General features: G+C 44.8%; 1 protein-coding gene across 2 annotated transcripts in view; it reads left to right on the top strand.

Annotated features, from left to right (window-relative positions):
- The first annotated feature begins 1,811 nt into the window (after nt 1-1,811).
- RAB10 (RAB10, member RAS oncogene family) overlaps nt 1,812-24,179 on the top strand; it is a 55,024-nt gene continuing 32,656 nt past the window's right edge. The window contains exons 1-2 of one of the 2 annotated variants that reach the window (XM_039529214.1): nt 1,812-2,097; nt 2,210-2,350. In XM_039529214.1, coding sequence (XP_039385148.1) covers nt 2,224-2,350 — 127 coding nt within the window. In that variant the 5' untranslated portion in view covers nt 1,812-2,097; nt 2,210-2,223. Of the gene's footprint in view, nt 2,351-24,179 lie in introns of both variants that reach the window. The other variant, XM_039529213.1, reaches the window with a different exon arrangement.

Below are 24,179 nucleotides of genomic sequence, written 5' to 3'. Positions count from 1 at the left end.
GTGCAAATAAGTGATGGTCACATTAACACCACCCTATACCGAAAACCTACCGACCGCTATGCCTACCTTCATGCCTCCAGCTTCCATCCCGGGCACACCACACGATCCATTGTCTACAGCCAAGCACTGAGGTACAACCACATCTGCTCCAACCCCTCAGACAGAGACCAACACCTACAAAAATCTTCACCAAGCATTCTCAAAACTACAATACCCGCATGAGGAAATAAGGAAACAGATCAACAGAGCCAGACATGTACCCAGAAGCCTCCTACTGCAAGACAAACCCAAGAAAGAAACCAACAGGACTCCACTGGCCATCACATACAGTCTGCAGCTAAAACCCCTCCCACGCATCATCAGGGTTCTACAGCCCATCCTGGACAATGATCCCACACTTTCACAGGCCTTGGGTGGCAGGCCAGTCCTCGCCCACAGACAACCTGAAGCATATTCTCACCAGCAACTGCACACCGCACCATAGTAACTCTAGCTCAGGAACCAATCCATGCAACAAACCTCGATGCCAACTCTGCCCACATATCTACACCAGCGACACCATCACAGGACCTAACCAGATCAGCCACACCATCACCGGTTCATTCACCCACACGTCCACCAATGTAACATACGCCATCATATGCCAGCAATGCCCCTCTGCTATGTACATCGGCCAAACTGGACAGTCTCTAAGGAAAAGGATAAATGGACACAAATCAGATATTAGGAATGGCAATATACAAAAACCTGTAAGAGACACTTCAACCTCCCTGGCCACACCATAGCAGATGTAAAGGTGGCCATCCTGCAGCAAAAAAACTTCAGCACCAGACCTCAAAGAGAAACTGCTGAGCTCCAGTTCATCTGCAAATCTGACACCATCAGCTCAGGATTAAACCAAGCCTGTGACTGGCTTGCCAGCTCCAGAACCAGTGTCTCCTCCTTCGCCTGCCGCATGGCGCAGGGTTTCTGGCCCGTCTCTGCAAGGCCATTTGCTTTGCCCTCGTGCCCCCCGCTAGAAGGCGGGATTCAGGCGCTGTAATTGTGCCGCAGGACTCAGGTCACGGGGCCCAGGGCAGGCGCGGGGGCCGGGGAGACACGTTACTGCCCAGCCACGGAGCCGGGGCAGGGATCAGTGCAAAGACCTCACCCCCCGCCCCCTGCCACGGGTCGCGCACCAGGGCTCGGCCCGCCCAGGGCAGGGCCCGTTCCAGGCCCAGGCCAGGGCGGGCCACGAGCCAGCGGCACCAGGCAGGGCTCGGGGACGGGAGCGGCGCGGTGCCCTAGGGCGGCAGGGGAAAGGGCGGGCGGGCCGCGCGCCTCCCTCAGCCAAACGCATCCCCTCAGGCTGGGGGGGGAGGGGACGGACGCTCTGAGGTCTCCCCGCGCCTGCGCCACGCTGACATCATCCTTTCCCCGGGCTCGCGCAAACCCGCACGCCTCTACGATGGATTACCGATGCGTGCCAATCAGCTCTGGCTTCTTTTGCTGTGAACGCCAATCAGAGGCCGGGGGCGGGACTTCGTCGCGCCGCGCCCGCTCTGCGGCGGCGGAGGAGGAGGGGCATGGTGAGGGAAGACGGGGTAGCGCGGCCTCGCCCAAGGCTCCGCCCCCTCCCTCCGCGAACGCGCGCGGCCCCGCTTCCCACGCCGACAAAGAGAGTGCTTGCGTCACCTCGTCCTATGTGTCCGGCGGCGGCGCGCGCCGCTTTCTTTCCCGGCTCTGGCGAGCACGAGCATAGGGCCCCGCCCCTTCGCGGCCTTGCCTTTGCGTCGGCTCCGCATACGTCAGCGGCGCGCACGTCGCCCTGCCCCTCGCCTCGCGGCCTGTGCGTTTAACGAGCGGCGCGCGCAGCCGGGGGAGACTGAGGGGAGCTGCCGCCGCCGCCTTCCGGGGAGTGGGAGTCAGCGGGGCCGGAGCCGGAGCCGGGCGCGGAGGGAATGAGGCCAGGGGCTGTCGTCGGAGCAGCGTCCCCGTGAGCAGCGCGGGACCCGTCGCCGCCCGAGAGCGAAAGGCGCGCCCGGCCCCCGCCGCGCAGGGCAGGGGCAGCCCCGCCAGGGAAGCCATTTGTGCCGCCCCGGCCGCCCCCTCCCCCACCAGCCGCCGGGCCGCCGCCCTGCCGGGTAGCCCCGGCTCCCTGCTGCACAGGCCCGCGGGGCCCCTGAGCGAGAGCGGCCCGGGCAGGGACGGGGGAGCCCGCAGCGGGCGGCGGCCGCGCTCCCCATGGCGAAGAAAACGTACGACCTGCTCTTCAAGCTGCTGCTGATCGGGGACTCCGGCGTCGGCAAGACCTGCGTCCTCTTCCGCTTCTCCGACGATGCCTTCAACACCACCTTCATCTCCACCATCGGTGAGTGACCGCCCTCCCCGCCCCCACCCTGGGTGAGTGACCGGGGCCTCCCCCCCCCGCCCCCACCCTGGGTGAGTGACGGGGATCCCCCGCCCCCACCCTGGGTGAGTGACCGGGGCCTGCCCCCCCCCCGCTCCCACCCTGGGTGAGTGACGGGGATCCCCCCGCCCCCACCCTGGGTGAGTGACCGGGGCCCCCCCCCGCCCCCCCCCTGGGGGTGTGGCCGCGCCCCCCCCGCCCCCCCCCGGGGGGAGGGCCCGGGGCCCGCCCCCCCCCCGCGCCACCCTGGGTGAGTGACGGGGATCCCCCCCGCCCCCATCATTGGTGAGTGACCGCCCCGGCCCAGCTCCACCCTGGGTGAGTGAGGGGCCTGATCCTCAACCCTGGGAGCCTGATTCTCACCGGGGGGTGGGGGGAGGCGACATATGCTCCTCCCTCACACGCCCTTGGTGTGTGAGTGGGGCCTGCCTCAGACCTGCTGCACCGACCCGCACCCTATCTCGACTGTTAGGGAGTGAGTGGGACACCGACCCCTACATTCATCTCTGCCATCAGTGAGTGACCAGGGGAGCCTTCTATCCCCAAGGCACCCTGCCCTGTTGACCTGATCATGTCTCCCCACCACCCCAACCACACACATCTTATGCCACTATCAATTGAATTGCCCCTTTTATCTCCTGCCATCACTACTCGGGTGAGATCCTTCGTTAATCTCCACCATTGGAGTGTGATTCCGGAGAGACTTGGTCCACTCCTCTCCCAGGGGTGACTATACTTCCTTATGTGCATCCCAATGCTAGCTTCATCTCCAGCATCTGTGAATGACCTTTAAGTATCTCCCTACCTCCTGGGAACCTGACTCTCTCTTTCTCCCCCCCAACATCATTTCCACTAGTGGCTGGTAAGACCAGGTTAATTATGGGGGGACTCACTGTTTCTCTCCACCCTCACTCTGTTATTAGCGGGTGAGCCCCCTCGAAGTCCAGTCAGCACATACTATTACTTCTGGGAGAATTCTGTGCCACTGCGTAATGTAGAATTTGCACAGAATTAATGTTCCCTGCAGAATTCTGTATTTTTTTTTCCCTGATAAATTTGTGGTTTCCACCAAAATGCTCCTTTAGTGGAAATTATGAATTTCAGCCCTGGGTGCGGTGTAGCAACATTTCGTCAATCTATTGTTGTCTGCATTGTTACAGACCGCACTTCTGACAGGTATTTTGAAATAAATTACCAAAATAATTGAAATTGATGTGAATTTATTGTGCTGTTTTGACACAATTTGCAGAATTTTTAATTGGTATGGAATTCCCCCAGGAGTAACCCTATCACCTATATTTGAGTGCAAATCCTCTCTCAAAATGGCTTTCATGTCCATTTTTGAGGAAAAAGGGTATGTGTTCTGAGATCTTCCCTCCCCATCTCCCTGTGCTTTTGACCTCAAGACCCTTTCCAATAAAGCAGGTTGTTTCTCTAGATTTTTTTTTCTCATCATCATCTCTGCATGTACTGTCTTGGGCTGAATGCCTGACCCTCCAGTGTAGGGACTTCTAACCTCTTTGGTCAACTGTACCAACTTAACAGGACTGCCACTGTATCTGCCAATGCTTACTTGCAGGCTGTGTGTACAGATGTATACCACATGCAGCAGAAGTTAATTGATTCAGAAGTTCAGTCTTGGAAATTAGACTGGTGTTTGGATTGGATTAAGGTCTGTGGGGCTTAGTGTGCAGACTTGAATGACTGGCAGCACTGTTGCTCTTCTAGTGCAGGGGAACATATACAATTTAGATAATGCTTTCCCAGCCATAGTACTAGTCATACAAACATGAAGTATCAATAGTGGTAGATAAGCATAGTTAGGAACCACTGTTCTGTGTTGTGGTGTTCAGTCTGCTATAGTTCTAATCAATCAAAGCTCAAATGTGTCCCTAAAAGCCCTACAAGAAATGGTGCTTTCTTAATCACTGAAGTTTGTATAATTTAGGAAGGTATATTTGGTATTTGAGACTCCTAAGTAGCTAGGGATAGTTGAGACATCCATGGTGGTTAGGTAGCAACTCAATTGTCTTGGACTGGAGCTCTTAGCTGCTTTATTTTTATAGCCCATGTTCCCACTCTAACCTTCATAACACCTCATCCAAGGAAAGTAGAATTGTTCAACGCTGTGTTTTTATTTCATTACAAGGGCCATAATTTAATTACTTAATCCATATTTGTCTGAGTTTACATTAGACTAAGCATTGCTTGCTTTTCCTGGTGGTGGGAAGTGGAGTTTTGTTTAGTCTGTGTTTCAAGTTCAAGCCCTTTAATGTTGAATTTAAGGAATTGGTGATATGTAGTGGTGGTACTACCCTAGCCATGCCACAGAAAATATGCATTATTAACACAATGTTCAGACATCTATAAATGAGATTGTAAACTGGTTGAAGCCTTATGGGTAGGTAGCTTGAGTATAGGCAAAAGTTTATCCTTAGAAGCAAATTGTCTGTCGGTCAGTTTTGAGGTACTAGAGATGATTAGTGTTGTGCACTCTTGTGCTTTTCTGTCTACACCGGGGTGGGCAAACTACTGCCTGGGGGCCACACCTGGCCCTCCAGACGTTTTAATCTGGCCCTCGAGCTCCCACCAGGAAGCAGGGTCCCGGGGCTTGTCCTGCTCCAGCTGGGGAGCAAGGTCAGGGTCTTGCTCCTCTCCACACAGCTCCCAGAAGCAGGTGCATGTTCCCCCTTTTCTCCCCCCCCCCCGGCTCCTACACATAGGGGCAGTCAGGGGGCTTCGCATGCTGCCCCTGCCCCAAGCGCTACCCCCATACCTCCCATTGGTTGGGAATTGCAGCCAATGGGAGCTGCAGGGGTAGTGCCTGCAGACAAGGTAGTATGCAGAGCCGCCTGGCCGCACCTCTGCGTAGGAGCCAGAGTGGGGACATGCCGCTGTTTCTGGGAGTTGCTTGAGGTAAGCACTGCCCAGAGCCTGTCCCCCCGACCCTCTCCTGTGCCCCAGCCCTGATCCCCCTCCCACCCTCTGAACCCCTTGGTCCCAGCCTGGAGCACCCTCCTGCACTCCCAATTCTTCATTCCCAGCCCCACCCCAGAGCGCGCATCCCCAGCTGGAGCCCTCCTGTACCCCAATTTCGTGAGCATTCATGGCCCGCCATACAATTTCCATACCCAGATGTGGCCATTAGGCCAAAAAGTTTGCTAACCCTGGTCTACACCATAGCTATGTTCTAGAGTCCACAGATGGGATTTTTAAGCATGTCCGGAGTGAGTTAGGCACATCTTGAAAATCCTGTCCATAGACTCTAGAACATTGCGATTGTGTAGACTGAGAAGCACAAATCCCATTGGAAATTAATGGGACCTGTGTTTCTGTCACTTCGGTGCTTCTGAAAATCCTACACTGTGTATCTAATTTGTGCTCTTGAATGCATAAAATGGTGATTTTAGAACAAAATCCATCTCCAATTAATTGGTGTGTGGTCTCAAAGCTAATATGAACTAATAATCCAGGTTTTATGTGGCATTCAGAACTTCCTTTGTGACTACATGAGATTCTCAAATTGGTCTGTAGAATAGTTGCTAATGGATTGTGAAAACTTGTCTTGTTACACAGTGCTGGCTTCTGACTGCTAAATTGTGTAAAGATGGCTCAAAATGCATTTTCCATCTAAGAAATTGTTTTATTTACTGCTTGGCTGTTACAAAATCATGACAGGGATGCACTCTGAATGAATGCAAATAGAGTAGGAGTGGACCATGCAACTCCTATTAAGATGTGGCCCACCCATATTATGGAAAAACCTAAGGTGCATTAAAACATTGGTCCTCTTGTACTTGCTCAAGCACTATTCTGAAGGGTGAATTGTGTTAACATGTAAAATGGCTGAGTAATCAATCTGAAAATGGATTATATCACACTAACACTTTCAATTGTAGCTCGTAGGCCTTGCCTGCACTAAAGACTCTCTGAAAATCTCCTCCATTGGTATAATACTGGCACAGCCTCACTGGTCACACTGGTGTAGAGCCCACAAGTTTTTGACAGATCTATATGACATGGTGGTTTTGATGCTGTCGGCCTCTATGTGAGAACTTCTGTTGGTAGCAGGAGAGGTGCTGTACCAGTTCTGCAGCAATGGTGGGAAACTTTCAGCAAAGCTCAGTGCAGATGCAGCCTTTGACATGGTGCAATAAGGAAGTAACAAGTGCATTCTGTTTGTATCGATTTAGTAAGGTGAACTATAGCTTATTTACCTACTTCTACTTAAATTGTATCAGAGCCTTATCATATTTGAGTGGATGAAACATGGTTGCCGCTAGCTAACTGACTATAATTTGGTATACTTTGAGTGCTTTTGTAGTCATTGCTAAAAGCAACAATCTAGTTCATTCTCAAAACATTAGTTGAACTTTTGTATTTATGTGAATGACTTCATTACCATGGCTAGAGGTGCTATAAATAAGCGCTCCTTCAGAATCCCTAAGTCATCATAACCTCCCTGAATAGAGCAGGGAATCTGTCTTCAAAAGCTTTGGGACTTATTTAAAGTAGGTTGTGAATATCTTATAGCAAAGGTAAAAATCTGTCTTAAAGGACACTTATTTTTTAAAAAAATTCCTGTATTCTTTAGTGCAGAGATCACTATTTTGACTTTAACTATAAGTCTCCTGGTAACTTTGGTTTTGTCTAATTGTTTCCCCAAATTCCCCACTATTGCTACTATTGGATCAGCTGTTAGTAATACCCATGATTGGTGTACATGAAGTGAAGGTGATCTCTGGTGTGGTAAGCCATCATAGTGTAGACCTATTCAGAGCAAGATTAAAAAGATGTTTAAAATTTAAACCGCTTTCTAGAGCCTTTCTGTTAGCACTTCCATCATTGCTGCTACTGGTGGCGCTGAACTAATGGCAGCAACAGTTTTATTTTCCCACCAGAAAAGTAGCCCAATGCAGACACCTTTGTTCAGTCAGTGAAAGCAGTTTTGCGAAACAACCTTGGAAAATTGTGCTTGCACTTGGTGAAAAGCTGCTTGGGTTCAGAGAGTAAAACATTGTTTATCATGAGCATGGCAAGTAGATCTTCTGTCTGGGTTGGTATGCTTTCATGCTGATTTTGGAAGGATGTCAGTGTTTCACAAAACTTCAGGCACACAATTTATGCTTACGTGTCTAAATTGAACTGAAACAATTATCTGGTACATGAGAACCTGTCAGTGAAACTGACCAGGTTTATTTATTTATTTTTTTTATTTTATTTGCATTAGCAAATGGCGCACAAACAATAAAAAATAAACTAGATCTGGGGCAAACCCTTAATTTTAATTATTTGGTGCTAATGCAAGCAAACATAAATATTCCCTTCTGAGTGCCACTCAATTTTATCTAGACTAACAAATATTTTTATCATGGATCTTAATGAAAATGCTTCCCTTAATGTTCTCTTCTTCCTCTGTGCATTATTTATAGTGACGGGGGTTTCCTAAACTGAGCCTTTTATCTTAAACTATATCTCCAGTTTAGGGTAGGCAACCTGTGGCACATGTGCCAAAGGCAGCACGTGAGCTGATTTTCAGTGGCACTCACACTGCCTGGGTCCTGGCCACCAGTCTGGGGGGGCTCTGCATTTTAATTTATTTAAGAAGCTTCATTTAAAATTAAGGCTTTTAAAATGTTTACTTTACATACAACAATAGTTTAGTTTATATATTATAGACTTATAGAACGACCTTCTAAAAATGTTAAAATATATTATTGGCATGCGAAACCTTAAATTAGAGTGAATAAATGAAGACTTGGCACACCACTTCTGAAAGGTTGCCGACCCCTGGACTATACTATGAAAACTAAAGCATACTACTGATTGTTCCAAAACTAAAGCATTAGGCAGTGTACAAAATTGTACTCCACATAACGCCATTCTTTAATCTGCACTCTTGGAGTAGCTGTATTTTATGAGTATGGAGTACTCTTCTTTTCATAGAAGATACTGAGTGAAAACTAAACAAGTAGCTTGCTTTAAGTCCATTCCAGAATTGTCAAGCATCTTCTTTGGTGTCAAGCTAAACTTTGGTCAGAATTTGTATCTAGACAAAGTGAGTCCTGGATCTCAAAACCAAACTAGCATAATGATATATTTTTTTTCTGTCTTAGGTTTCTTATGCCAATCATTGTGGCTTCTAAGCACTTGTGAGGGAAGGGCCCCAGGAAGAACTGGGGTGAGGGAAGGAACCAGTGGTGACTTCATTTTTATTGTAGTTGAGCAGTTTCATATGGAGATTGATATGAATTTTGGGAAACAGTAACTGTTTCCAGGCTCTGCAAATTTAAGTACCATTGGAATACATGTCCCCTGTTTGAGGCTTACTGACCTTGTATCTGCCCTTTCATACTAACATGCTTGTTCAGCCTCCACCTCTTAGTTTCAGTCAAACAAATCCACATTTGCTAACCATACTCAAATGACACTGAGCTGCATGGAAAGGAGTATCTCTTAAGGTTTGTCCACAAGGAAACTTCACCAATATGACTGCTAGTAAGTATATCACTTTGTAGCTATACTGACATAACTCCCAGAGCAAAGACTTGTTATAAAATAACTCCACATGTTATGATGCCATAGTTCCCTGTGTAGGCAAACCCTTAAAAGCGTGCCACTCTGAATTCCGTTTCCTTCTGTTGATTCTAGACAATCTCATCTCTCCATTTGCTAATGACTCCATTAATTCCTCATGCTCTTTAGGTCGGGGTATCAAATTCATCCAGAGGAGAGGGATAGATTCTGTTTTGTTATGGTCTATGGCCCAAGATACAAATTCAAGACTTGTGTACTCGCCACAAGGCACAGTGGAATGCCCACTGATTTTTGTAGGAGGCTTTCAGAGAGATTGATGGTAGAGAATATGGCCTTTATTTAGTAACTGTTTGATTTGTTTGGTGCCTTGTGTTATGAGGATAACATGCTTCTCTTCAGGCCCACTGCTATTTCCTTCTTCATCCTTTTATCCCCCTTTTTTATATCTTTGAGTATCTCCTGTTCTCTTGTTTCCCTTCCTGCAGCAATTCCAACCTGCCCTATCTCCATTCAAATTAAATAGTAAACATGATCATTCAGCTCTATCAGGTTGACACCCCGACCTGGCAGGGGAACTCACAGCTCTGAGGTGTTTCAGGCTCTCTGCAGACCTAGTCAGATAATCACTGTTTGTTATACTCAGTTCACATCTTGAAGGCTCTCAGCAGCCATGAGGGCTAGGACTCTATTTGAAAAACAAAAACAAAACTCAGATTCTGGATATTCCAAATGTCATGTAGGCTGTAAGTTTGACACCCCTGCTCTAGGCTTGGAAGCAAATTTTAGGGTTGTTTTTGTAATAGGCATAACAAGGAGATTGGGCTCATCACCTGAGTGTGTTTTAGAGTAGCTGTTACTTGAAATTAGAGCCTAATATTTACAAATGATCAAGCTTTCAATAAACTTAAGTGGCAAGCTAAAGGAGAATCTAGTAAACTCTATTAAAAAACCCACTGTTCAGGGGAAAGAAGAGCCTGGTGCTGCAAGAACCCTTCTCTTGTGCAGAGAAACTTGGAGTAGAGGTTGCCATTAGAGATGTAAAATAGTAAACAGTTAACCAGTAAGACTAATGCTTACCAGTTAACCCTCCATGCTAACCATTAGCTCCCGCTGCATCTGCTAGAGTGGCCCCAGTCCCTGGCACGCCCGTTGGCCAGAGTGGCTCTGGCCCCAGCGGTTAACCAGTTAAACGATATAATTTTAATCATTTAAATGGTTAACTTTTTAAAAACAATATTTATGTCCCTAGTTGCCATGGGTCTGTAGTTTCGTGTTACATGTTTCCTTTGTGCATTTAGCCACAGATGTAGGGAGCTTTTCTTTTCATGCCTGAAGAGCTTACTTGTTTCTCCCTGATTATCCTCCCCTGCCCACTTAGTAGTGGGTGATTTAGATATCAGAAATAATTTGACCTACTGTGTAGTTAAACTAGCTTGATTTTTGTTGGCACTGAGGGTGCTAAGGCTGATCTAGATTTGAAAGACCTGATCTAAGCACTGTTTTGAGCCCCTCTACTTTGAGCTGTCTAACTTGCTTCCAGGGGGCTTGCTGCCCTGACCAGTTTAGGTCTGAGCACCAATACCTTGGGATCCATACCATTAGGACATGCTTGTGATGGAGGCCTTACAGTCCAGGACCCTTGATCTGCCTTCGGATTAACAGCCAGTTCTGAAGATATCAAAGTAAGTGAACCCAGTACTGGTAGCACCAGAACACATACCAGCCTTTCTGTAGCCCATTCCAGTTCAGAGGAAGGGTCTACCTCAAAGAGGACCCGGGAAAGGGGTGCAGGTTCTGGAACCTCCATATACCAAAGCATTTATTAGCATGGGTAAAAAAATACTGCTAGGCGGTATTTGATTTTTCTGGTGTACCCATCTGGCACAAGGAGTTTCTTCAATATTAAAATCTGTCTTTTGCTAAGAGTAGGTGGGAAGTGTGTGCTTTATAATAATAATAATTGGAGATATACCAATCTCCTAGAACTGGAAGGGACCTTGAAAGGTCATCAAGTCCAGCCCCCTGCCTTCACTAGCAGGACCAATTTTTGCCCCAGATCCCTAAGTGGCCCCCTCAAGGATTGAACTCTCAACCCTTGGTTTAGCAGGCCAGTGCTCAAACCACTGAGCTGTCCCTCTCCCTCTTGGTATCTAGGACACTCTGGGCCCAAGTTTTGAGCTTCAGAAACCTTCTAAAAAAGCTGTGCCTATTGGGATCACACACATGCATCCATTGTGACAAAATTGACTGCTGAAGTTAAGGGCTGTGTGATCCAATAACTTCAGTCCCTATTCTATAAAATTATGCAGGTGCAGGAAGCAGAGACTTTTTGTCTTAAGAATGTTGCCAATATGAGTGAGGGTTGTCTCTGGAATAGAGCTTGGTGCATATTTAAGTTTAAATAGCATGTTGACAGCCATGTCAGGACTCTACAATGATTACACCTGAATTACTGATCTTTTTCTCTGAGTAAAAGGCAAACATCCTTTGTCATGCTTTCACTCTTTTCTTAAATGAATGCAGCAACTTCTGTTTTCTTCTCGGGTAGATAGGAATGCATCTTTCTTAGTGTGCATGCTTATATCTTTTTACTGAGATTTTCCTAGTGGATGTATGGTCAACCAACATACACTTACTTCTGTCAGTGGTTCTTCCTCTTGTTTCTTCGCTAGCAGCATCTTGCATTGGACCTGTTTAGATCTGTCTGAAGGGGTGTAACCAGAGTGAAGTATTTCTTTCAACTGCTCAGTTTGTGCTACACTGAAATTGATAGTATAAAATTTTGTAACCTGTGAAGTTCAAATTTTACGCCTTTCTTTTTAGTGGCAAATTATCAATTGATCTCTGATATGTCTTTGGCATTCTTGCTACTCTGATCATCTGACATGCAATCAGAAGCAAAGTTTCTGGAAGGTCTGGGACAGCAATTTAAATTGGCATATTTAGTGGTGGTTTGGTGATTGTCATCAAATGTCTTAGATTCTAACTATTCTGCTTTTGTAAACCAACTTTCAGTAGTACATATGATTAAAAAATCTGAAGAAAACTGTTTTTCTGCACTTGGTCAGATGAACACTGGTCACCTGTCCACAATATTGATCAGCAACTTCCACACTTTCTCATACTAACTATAGTAACACTGGTGGCCGAACAATGAGATGAACTAGCCAGTCTTGCATGTTGTCAGATGCCCACTTGGCAGAAGATCCTAGATTGTAGCAAACCAAACCCTCATTATAGTTCATGATTCCTCCTACTCCTATCAAAACATCACTGCAGTTGACTTCAACCTTTCTACAATCACTAATTGCTCCTTCAGTTCCTCTTCTCCCCATCCCACCAGGGTTTTAGACAAATACATTGTTTGTGCAGATTCCCTACAGGAACACGCTGAAAATCCACTTTCATTTTTTCCTGAAAAAAATGTTTCGCAGCCTTGATAATGGAATGGAAACATACTGTGTATTCCTACTAAATAACCTTTAACAGTCATTACATGATTTCAGCCCATGCCATCAGAGAACTAATCAAATCATTCCCAAATGGTGGAGGGTAAGATAGACAAAATGCAGAATGCACCAAGGCTCTTGAAGCAACATGTCAAGTCAAAGGCCTGCCAAATTAAGTTATGGAGCAGTAGTTGGGGTTTCTGGAAAGGAGGGTGTAAGCCATCAGAAGAAGACGGGTATTGAAATGAAAGATAATGTAGTGCTTCTCTGCCAAGGTTGAGTGGCGCCTGTTGGCGTTCTGGTGGACCTGGTGTTTGTCCTCTTCTTTAGGGACATAGCCACTTTTATGCTAAAGATGCTTCACTTCACATGAGACCTTCATCTATGCTTTCTGGCTCATTCAAGAGGCCAGAAGACTTCAATTATAAGAAACCATGAAAGATGATGATGGACAACATCTGATATCCTTGAGGCATGGAGTGCACTGAACTCACTGCTGGAACAGGGCCTCATCCTACCTGATTGATCTAACCTCGTTATCTCTAGCTTGCTTCTTGCTTGCTTATATATACACCTGCCCCTGGAAATTTCCACTGCTTGCATCCGAAGAAGTGGGTATTGCTGCAAAACATCTGTTAGTCTATGAGGTGCCACAGGATTCTTTGCTGCTTCTACAGAACCAGACTAACACGGCTACCCCTCTGATACTTGACTGCACCTTCAGTGGATCTACCAAGTTGACTTTGCAGGACCTTCTTCACCACTGATAAAACCTATTGTGCTCCTAAATGGGCACTCCTCTGGGTGCAATTTGGAGCTTTGCTTCATTGGATCCAAACACTGAGATGGAGTCTTGCCAAGGGCCTTGGTTCCATGAGGTGTCCTTGCAAAGTTAACTAGAATGTTGCCCCGACTTGAGTCCTTGCCCCACAGACAAATGCTTTGACTTGTGTGGTGCTTTTTAACTGGAGTTGGTTGGCTTGTCAGGTAAAGGCTGCAGCTTGAGTTAGCACAAATTATCAGTTCCTAACACAACCACTCTATAGTTAAGTGTGTTGCCAGTGTGACCAGGCTAATTTAATAGGAGTTTGTGATTTAATTCTACAGTGAAGACATACCCCATTGTCAATTTAGTCCTGCTTGGGGTGTGCTGGCAGGCTCAAGAGCAAGCCTTGAAGCAGGGTTCTTTTAAGTTTCTCTTTTGGGAGAAGTAAAATTTTGAGGTAGCAATTTCTCTTGACATCTATGATCTGAAGTTTCTTCTCACCACATCTGCTTTGATCTTCTGGATTTTTCCAAAACCCTGAGTGATGCATAAAGGTCTGTGAAATGCTTATCTAGCCATGCCATACTGTGGATTTATTTGTTGGTGGGGTGGTAGAGAGCTAGGAGTACTCAAAGCTGCATGATTCCTATCAGTGAGTAGCATATTTGAGTCCCTCTGACTAGAAATTACATTGGGTTTTCTGCACTGTTAAGTTAATGGTTTTTGATGTGGAATGAAATAGCAAGGCTGTAATTTAGCCTACTGGAAAAACAGATGCATTGCTTTAAAGCAGTACTTTACTTCTGTAAGTGTATCCATCTCTCTGGTATTTGCCTGCTTAATCTAATGTTTCAGCTATCAACATTTTCCAGAAATCAGCAGAGAATAGTAGACTGACTATCACTTCAGCTTCTTGCCCTGATTGGCTTGTTGAATTGAGGGATGTCAACTCATGATGCTGAAAAACTGTCACTTCCTTACAAAAGCTTGAGGCTGCTCTGTACCATAGCTAATTGTTTACAGAAGAAGACCAATTGAATATTCAACATGCTTTTGAGACTGTGTTCAGACCCTCTGTACTGGATGTCAGTATAACTGCTACATTAAGAATATACTTCCACATGCACTCAACTGGAACAGTTTTTGTAAACTCTATGGTTTTTCTAGTCAGTGTGGCACATACATGTGCACGTTCCTGTGCTTTAAAGGTCAATGCTATGACTGTTCAAGTTGAGATTCATATCCATTTATTTCTGGTCAAAGTGAAATATGCTGCCTTTAACACCTAGACACTGTTGTTCATTCATCGGGGCCTATACACCTCTCCCCCAATATAACGTGACCCAATATAACACACTCCAGAGGGGGCGGGGGGCTGCGCACTCTGGTGGATCAAAGCAAGTTCGATATAACGCGGTTTCACCTATAACGCAGTAAGATTATTTTTTTTGGCTCCCGAGGACAGTGTTATATCGAGGTAGAGGTGTATTTGAAAGTCCAGATCTTGCTCTTAGCTAGAAATGCCTTGCTCTAATACTGCAAATGTCCTCTAAAATGTTGAATAGGCCACAATCAATCTTGGACCCTAATATAGAGAAGGAGCGCCTATAATCTAAATAACAAAAACCACCCCAAAGCCTACTACTTATAACTTAGGCTATGTTTTAGTCACGGGTATTTATGGTAAATGTCATGGACAGGTTACGGGCCGTTAATTTTTGTTTACTGCCCATAACAGCCCATGACCTGTCCATGACATTTACTATATACCCCTGCCTAAACCTTGGGGGTAGGGCCTTTGGGATGGGCACAGCCCTGAGGGGGCTGGGGCAGGCTCCCTGCCTAACTCCACGTGCTGCCTCCTCTCCATCCCAGTCCCCGGTTCTGCATCTCATTGGCTGGGAACTACGGCCAATGGACATGCAGGGGCACTGCCTGCGGGCGGAGGCAGCACATGGAGCTAGGAGCGAGGGATGGGAGTTTCTGTTGCCCTTCCAGGGAGCTCCCCCCGGGTAAGCACTACCCTGCACCCCAGTCCCCAGCCCTGAGGGTGCACTCCCCTCCCCTCAAAAAAATAAACCCCACCTCCTGCTGCTGGAGACCTGAGACTGCCCCTGCAGCAGCTAGTGCGACTGGCCACAGGGCTGCTCAGGCAGCTCCTGGGCTAGCCACACCAGGCTGCTGCAGAAGTCACGGAGATCACAGGAAGTCACAGAATCTGACTTCCATGACAAACATGGAGCCTTACTTATAACTAAAGCAAAATAGACATTGTTTAGGCTCTCTAGCAGCAGGTAGTGTTTGTTTGCACATGTTCCTTCTTACTACTGGGGGTGTTCTGCAACAAAAACTAAAATTCTGTGCACGATATTTTAAAATTCTGCATATTTTTATTTGTCAAAATAACACAATATAATCACACCAGTTTCAATTATTTTGGTAATTTATTTCAAAATACCTGTCAGCAACTATGTCTGTAACAATACAGATGACAAAAAAGATTCAGGAAACGTCTTTTGACACCAAAAGCTTGGGAAGTCAGGGGTAATGGAGGAGCTGAGGGAGAGGGGAGTAATTGCTGGGAAGGAGCCTGGGTATGAACTTGGAGGGTGGTTGTTGTGGGTGGGAGAAGTACAGAACAGGTTTTTTTTGGATGGGGTCGGATTGTTATAGAGCCTCCACCATGCGGGCCCTGACTGACCTCTAGCTTCTCTCATTCAGTCAGGCACATCTGCCTCCTCCCCATGGTGCTCTGCACCCCACTCAGCCACTCTCTCCCCCCTCCTCATGTGGCCCAGCATCCTCCTCCTCCACCACCTTCTCCTCCCTGTCTCCATGTGGCTCTGTGACCCACCAGCAGTCCCATGTGCCCCATGCTATCCATACCCCCCATCCCATGCCTTCTGACCTAACTCCATGGGCAGAGCGCTTTGAAGAAGGCAGCTTCTTTCTCTTCCCTGTCTGCAGATGGGGCTGCTCCTGCCTGGGAGTGGCTGCTCTCTGTTCTGGAACCATAGCGGCCCCTGGTGAGCAAAAGGAGTAAGTCGGCAGAATGTATTTTCTGTGTGTGTCGGGGGTTGGGGGGAGAGGGGGAATTCTGCATGGCACATGAATTTTGCATATGCACAGTGGCATAAAATTTCCCGAGAAGTATCTTTCTATAAGAGTCTAAAACACAGATTTAAGTGTTTGTGTATGTATGTGTAATAGGAAGAGAGCCTGACATTTGCTCATAGCTTGACTTGTGCTAACTTTGCTTGATATCAGCAAAGCTTGCCTGCTACTTTAGCTCAGGCCTCATACCAGGCCTCTGATGCAAGGGCATGTATTTCAGGCTCTTTTCCTACTATATTCCCCCATTTTTGTCTTTTTATGGGGAGGATGTTGAATCATTGTCCTGGAGAGGCATAATGCATGGACTGAAGATGACCCAGCGGGCTAACCACTGTTTCAGGAGGCTGTGCAACAAAGACCACAAAATTGTATAAAGTGTCAATCGGCCTGAACTGTCTGAAAGGTGTTCATTTTGATCCAACAGTCTGACATGAACCATTAACCAAGAGAGCAAATTTTGCTGAGAGGTTTGAAGGACTGGATCCTGCTAGGGCCTCCATAAGAGAGGTTGTAGGGGACACCTGGTAAGGTTAAGCAAGTGTAGACTGTTGTATTGTGATTTCTCTAATGCTTTTGTCCTAAAGTAAATGTACTGTGTATTGTAAAGGCTGTGTGGTCATCTCTCCACTGACATACTGCTGTCATAAATAAAAACTTAGGCTAGCAATACAGCAGTTGGGGGCAACTATATACAACACTGATGCAGCTCAAGCTGGTAAGGAAACAAGCTTCGATATTAAACTTCAAAGGAGTCATGAATATTGTTTTTAAAGAAAAGTTAATAGCCTTCAAATTATAGTGGTTGCTGTGTTGGCAATGTTGTTGTTACTAAGGCAAACAAGTTGAACACTTTTTTTTGTTTTTTTTAAACTATGCTGTCAGTCTAAGTGGCTTAAACTAGCTAGGATACCCTCTCACAAGTGATAAATTTCATTTTATATTTGGCTTGTATCCTGAGGCCAGAATTAGTGTTCATGTAGATAGCAGCAACAGATATTTTCTGTGCTCTGCCAAAAGCATTAATTCTGGCAGGTTACTTTCATATTGCGAGCCATATTCACTCTTCGGTTAACCAGTTTAACTGTATATTAGGTGCCTTGAGAGGCATGTGAAAACTAACATTGTCTAATTTTGGTAAAATGGGTGTTTGGTTGTAAGCATATGAACATTCAGTTACAAGTGATCCAGTAAAACTGGTAAAAGCAATAAGAGGCCTGAACTAAATGAGTCTGTTCCATGTATTGGATTCCAGACTTTCCCTACAGTGATTTTTTTTTTTAAGAATGGTTCCAATCTGTCCTCTCCTTGTCAGGAGCCCTCTGTTGTGACATGGCTGCCTCACGTGAAAGCAACTTCAAAACATACATTGAGAGATTTACTGCTCTGCACTTATTTCCAATATAGGGTAGTAGAAATGTCAGTTTTAGAAAATGGAAGTCAATTTGGGGAGGGGGACAGAAGAAACAGCAGTCAAGGAATTAGAGATCATTTAGGGAAAAATACATGCTGTTTTAGCAATTTCAACAGGCTTTTTCTTGTTAGGAGCTCTTTTTTTTAGTTTTCCCACCTTACTGGAAAATGATTTTTGTCTTTCTCCACTATAAATAAAACACTATTGAAAGCAGTTATGACAGAAAATACTTATTTTATTCCATTATGATCTGTCTTGTTTGTGGGAGCTTTAATATATGGCTTAATTTCTTGAATACCAAAATGACTAGGATTTTATTCCCTTGAATGAATTAGCATCTTCACTGTTGAAACTATGCATTTTTTTTTTAAATAGAGCTGACTGGGTTGTGTAGGTGGTGTCAGCAGGAAACTTAAGATGCATGCCTGTTAAGTCCACTTACTAAATATTATTTTAACTGTAGTTTCACATAACTTAGTTTAAACAAAGTCTTCCACCACAAAAAGCTTCAAGAAATTCTAGGGATTTTGGTCAAATGGGGCAGATATCCTGCAGGACTTCCATATAGCAAACATCTTTCTGTTCCCATCCCTCTAACAGTGGTTCTCAGACCTTTTTATCTGCAATACAGGTTGGGTAAAACTTGTCCAGTGACTCAGTACATCAGCCCTGTTCCACCTAACATTTGCTGATGGAGCAGTGCTGCTACAAGAGGTGGTGAAGCTGGCTTCCCTGCCACAGAATTGAGGGGTAAAACAGCCAGCATGTATGGGGGGTGATAGCGAGGTAATATAGGGCCCGGTTCAAAATGGATGGTCCTAGTCAAAAGACATCCTCATGGGTCCATTCAGTAGTTAGGAAATGTCAAAACTTAAGTTACCTGTGCAACCTTAATTTGGACCCCTTGTGCATATGTTATGGTAGTCTTAATTACATGATCATACTATTTCCCACCTGCCAGGATCCCAGCCTCATTCAGTGCACAGGATGGACCTGATCTGGGGATGAATCAGAGTTGTATAGTGAAACTTACCATAGGACCCCTGCGTCATTTGTCATGGACGCTGGAAAGGTGTGCAAGACAAATCAGACTCCTCAAAGGGTGGTATAGTCATTTGGAAAGGTTGAGAGCCATGGACTTGAATCAAACTTTCTAAATTAGTTATGAACTGTGTTCCTTGCTTTCTAGAGCCTGACTTGGGATTCTGGGGTCTGATCTGCAGGATTGTTGACCACTTCCAATGTCAACAGAAGTCAATGGGAACTGCGCTCCGAACATACAAAAGTGCTGTATAATAAGTATTTTGAAATGTCAGGTCCTTTGGCATCTCAAATTGGTCATCCCAAGTTAGTGAATACTCCTGACCTTAATCTATATGTGCTTCAGTTCCTCATCTGTATGAGTCTACTACCCACTCATCTCACAGGGTGGTTGTGAAAATTTTATTTAATGGTTGTGTGTGAAGCACTCAGATTCTACAATGATGACTTAATTTGCTTTTCTTTGTCCATCTCTGAGCTCCTTAAATTCCTACTTATTCCTAATTTAAAACTGGGCGGCACTTTAAGTATGCATGGGCTAGAATTGACAGTGCAAAAGTTCACATCTTCAGTTTCAAATCTAATATAGAAATTTTATAGGAAGATTGTCAGGAGTAATAGTTCTTAATCTAGTGGTTCTTCTGGCATGAAAGCTTAACTAGCATCAAATAGTACAGTATCTGGGATGAAAACTGAATAGAACTTGGAATAAACTAGAGCATTCTTGTACTGTAAACACTAAAACACTGGATTAGACTAAATATTTCTCCAATGCAGAGGAGAAATAACTTTTCAGATGGCTTCCATCCAGATGAAACTATCTTTGCATGGAACACTTGCGTATAATGGTCTGTACTTGCAAGTGTTGCATGCTATTAATTGGTGTCTGCAATGACAGTTAGTTACTTTAGAAAATTACTTTGCAGCAATCCCGTTATGGCTGTGATGCAGTTAAAACAGATTGTTTAAAACTTGTCTTTGTTTGGAAATGCATTGTGGGAAATGTTCATTGTAATGCCTTTGAGGATTTACTTTTCAAATTTAAACACTGCATCAGTATATCAAGGAATACTTTTAAAACTTAGCCAGAGTAGCTCTTGGTCATGACTCATCTTAACTAGAAGAAACTGAATACTTTCAGCTGTCTGCTTGTGCTTTTGCTGGCAGCTCACTTAGCAATATCCTCTGAAGGTAAATGTCCTTTTATAGTGCTTCCTCAGCAAGCCCTAAAGTGTCTGAATAGGGCATTCCTCCTAATGAAATGGGTTTAAAGCCATGAAGGGCAGGTTTAGTTCCTCTTGTGGAAAGTGTTCCATACTTCACATAAGAAGCAAATGTCTAACTTTATTTACTCTTTTTTGTTTCACAAGCTTGAAACAATTTATATTTTAAAATGACTGTTTAATCATGTACCCTCAGAAATAAAGCCAGATTGGTCATGTATTAAAATAATTTTGTAATATTTCCTCAGAAATGATCCATTCCAGCAGTGTAGTGATCTTGTGGGTAGTTAGCAGTGTTTGAGCCCATTACCTTTATCTAAAGTAACCCCATTAGCTGGTGTGAGCACTAGGCTGGTTTCTAGGGCAGTATTGGTGGTGATTGGGGGCCTTCAACCACACAGACATCTATTGGGAAAATAACACAGCAGGGCACAGATTATCCTATAAATTCTTGGAATGTATTGGAGACAATTTGTTTTTTTATTTCAGAAGGTGGAGAAAGCTACTGGGGAGAGTGTTCTAGAGTTGATTTTGACAAATAGGGAAGAACAGGTTGAGATTTTGAAAGTGGAAGGCAGCTTGGGTGAAAGAGTTCATGATTCTAAGGCAGGGGTCGGCAGCCTTTCAGAAGTGGTGTGCTGAGTCTTCATTCATTCACTCTAATTTAAGGTTTTGCGTGCCAGTAATACATTTTAACGTTCTTGGAAGGTCTTTCTATAAGTCTATAATATAGAACTAAACTACTGTATGTGAAGTAAATAAGGTTTTAAAAATGTTTAAGAAGCTTCATTTAAAATGAAATAAAATGCAGAGCCCCCCAGACCAGTGGCAAGGACTGAGGCAGTGTGAGTGCCACTGAAAATCAGCTCATGTGCCGCCTTCGGCATGCGTGCCATAGGTTGCTTACCCCTGTTCTAAGGAATGGTAGGAGGGAAAACAGCACAGTAAAGAGTATCAGAGGGGTAGCCGTGTTAGTCTGGTTCTGTAGAAGCAGCAAAGAATCCTGTGGCACCTTATAGACTAACAGACGTTTTGCAGCCAAGGCTTGCATCCGAAGAAGTGGGTATTCACCCACGAAAGCTCATGCTGCAAAACGTCTGTTAGTCTATAAGGTGCCACAGGATTCTTTGCTGCTTCTACAGTAAAGAGTGGTTTTCAAGAAGGCAAATTTTAGCAAACTCAGGGAATTGGTTGGTAAGATCCCATGGGAAGCAAGTCAAAGGGGAAAGGGTTTGCAGTTTGTCAATGAGACATTATTAAGGGCACAAGAGAAAATTATTCCGCTGTCTAAGAAAGATAGGAAGTATGGCAAGAGACCACCCTGACTTAACCAGAAGATCTTCAGTGATCTGAAATGCAAAAAAGAGTCCTACAGAGTGGAAATTATGTCAAATTACAAAGGGCGAATATAAACAAATACTACAAGCATGTGGGGACAAAATTAGAAAGACCAAGGCACAAAACGAGGTTACACAAACTAGAGACATAAAGGGTAACAAGAAAACAAATTATATTAGAAGCAAGAGGAAAACCAAGGACATGGTAGGCCCGTTAATCAATGAGGGAAGTGGTAACAATAACAGAAAATGTGGAAATGGTAGAAGTGTTAAATGACTGTTTTGTTTTTTACCAAAAAGTGTAGTAGCCGGCACAGAGTACACTTTTTGATAAAGCTTGCGGACAGTACCAAGCTGGGAGGGTTTTCAAGTGATTTGGAGGATAGAGTTAGAATTCAAAATGATCTGGACAAACTGGAGAAATGGTCTGAAGAAAATAGGATGAAATTCAATAAGGACAAATGCAAAGTACTCCACCTAGGGAAAATGGGAAATGACTGTCTAGGAAGGAGGACTACAGAAAGGGATCTGGGAGTCATAGTGGATCACAAGCTAAATATGAGTCAACAGTGTAACATTGTAAAAAAAGCAAACCTCATTCTGCGATGTATTAGCAGGAGTATTGTAAGGAAGACATGAGAAGTAATTCTTCCGCACTGATTAGGCTTCAGTTGGAGTAGTGTGTCCAGTTCTGGATGCCACATTTCAGGAAAGATATGGACAAATTGGAGAAAGTTCAGAGAAGAGCAACAAAAATGATTAAAGGTCTAGAAAACATGACTTATGAGGGAAGATTGGGGGGAGGCTGAAAATTGGGTTTGTTTAGTCTGAAGAACAGAAGACTGAGAAGGAACATACATTTTCAAGTACATAAAAGGTTGTTATAAGGAAAAATTGTTTCCTTAACCTCTGAGGATAGGCAGGAAGCAATGGGCTTAAATTGCTGCAAGGGTGGTTTAGGTTGGACATTAGGAAAAACTTCCTACCTCTCAGGATAGCTAAGCACTGGAATAAATTGCTCAGGGAGATTGTGGAATCTCCATTATCTAACTTTCTGTGGTCTAGAACTATGGTCCCCCATACTTCTTTATGTTGCGCCCTCTGTACCCGTAATGTAATCTGTTTGGGGCCAGGGCCTTGGCTGGGGCTGAGGCAGAGCTGGACTGGTGGCGCTCCCTCCCACCCCCGTGGGGGCTGGCCTGGGCTCCGCCACACCCCCCGACCATTCCTCGGTGCCCCCACTGCACTCCCCCCAAACATTCCTCTGTGTGCCTACCCCCTCCCCCATTGGGCCATGACCCACAGTTTGAGGACCACTGGTCTAGGAAATACTTTTGTCCTGCCTTGAGTGCAGGGGACTGGACTAGAAGAGACCTCTCAAGGTCCCTTCCAGACCTATGCAATTCTGATTCTCAACAGGTGTGCAGCAGAACTTTGGAAAAGTCACTTGTGAGGGAAAATTTTCATTTTAATGTTGTCAGCCAAATTTCATTTTGTGCTGTTGTGGCGTACATGCATGAGAAGACATTGCATCAAGTTTCATATTAAAATTTTGTGTTAATAATTTTAGCATGGAGGTGGGGTATAACCAGAGTGAAGTATTATTTCTTTCAACTACTTTATGCCACACTGCAAAATTGTATATTATCAATTTCAACTTGTGAAGTTCAAATTACCAATTGATTTCTGCTATGTTTTTGCATGCTCAATACTACTGTAATGGGGGGCATATAAATACCAGAGATGGGGGAGGTGCTTTCCTGGAGAATGCGATTTTTCTCTGCTACCCACTTCCTGTGTCATGTTAAGCAAGTTGCCTAAACTTAACCTTTTTTTTTAATAGGTGGCAGCTAATTTGTGCCTCTCTTCCAAGGTGTCTCAAAATGGTTAAAGTCTGGCAAAGTTTTTTTAATAAGCAACTGCAAACGAGCTTTTATTGAGTAGTATTAAGCCCTCTCAGGGCACGTCTTCACTGGCAATGTTAAAGCACTGCTGCGGCAGTGCTTTAATGTGGCTTGTGTAGTCACGGCACCTCCACCCCCACAAGGGGAATAGCTCCCAGTGCTAGTGCACTGTCTACACTGGCACTTTACAGCGCTGAAACTTGCAGTGCTCAGGTGGGTGTTTTTTCACACCCTGAGTGAGAAAGTTGAGGCGCTGTAAAGTGCCAGTGTAGACGAGCCCTTAATTTTGTAGGATCCACTGACAGCTCTGCTTAGAATATCAGTACAGTATCTCTGGGAAGAAACACTTACAGGCCCCATGGAATAAATACATGACTCAAATTGCTACACTACCGCAAATGATACAAATAGCGGAAAGTAAGCAAAATTATTCCAATATTTCTGAAACATGTAGAAAATGGCTTTCTTGGTAATTCTTTCAAATCTAGGATTCAATCCTGGAGGATATCGGAATGATCTGAAGTATGCAAATGAGTCTGCAATAACTTAAAATCTGAACTTCCTGTGGGGACAAAAGGCAATCCCCCTGTGATGATGCTGCCCATGGGAGCTGAAATCACTCAATCAGGGTGAACTGCAAACAGAATGGGGCAAACAAACCCCAAACACTGGTGGATATTCCAATACTTTGATTTACCAGGCCAGAACAAAACAGCTTCTATAGGACCTCACTGGTTACTCAGAAGTCCAAATAATGCAGTTCCTTTAAAGTACCCAGCCTCGGGCCTCCATCCAGACACACATGTCAAACATATGAAGATAACTGAATCTTCTCATCATGTAAAAGAAAAGGTTCTTCCAACCCCAAAGGATCAGTCACATACCCAGGTCCAGTCATAACTTGGATCTTACCCAAAATACACGCTATAGTCAATTCTTTTTAACTAAACTAAAATTTATTTAAAAAGATTGGTTAAAAGATCAACACTCTATATACATACAGACTTG

The sequence above is a fragment of the Mauremys reevesii genome, linkage group 3 (genome assembly GCF_016161935.1).
Source record: "Mauremys reevesii isolate NIE-2019 linkage group 3, ASM1616193v1, whole genome shotgun sequence".
In the NCBI taxonomy this organism is placed as follows: domain Eukaryota; kingdom Metazoa; phylum Chordata; order Testudines; family Geoemydidae; genus Mauremys; species Mauremys reevesii.
The sequence above is the reverse complement of the archived record's forward strand: the minus strand, read 5'-3'. Positions and strand labels throughout refer to the sequence as shown.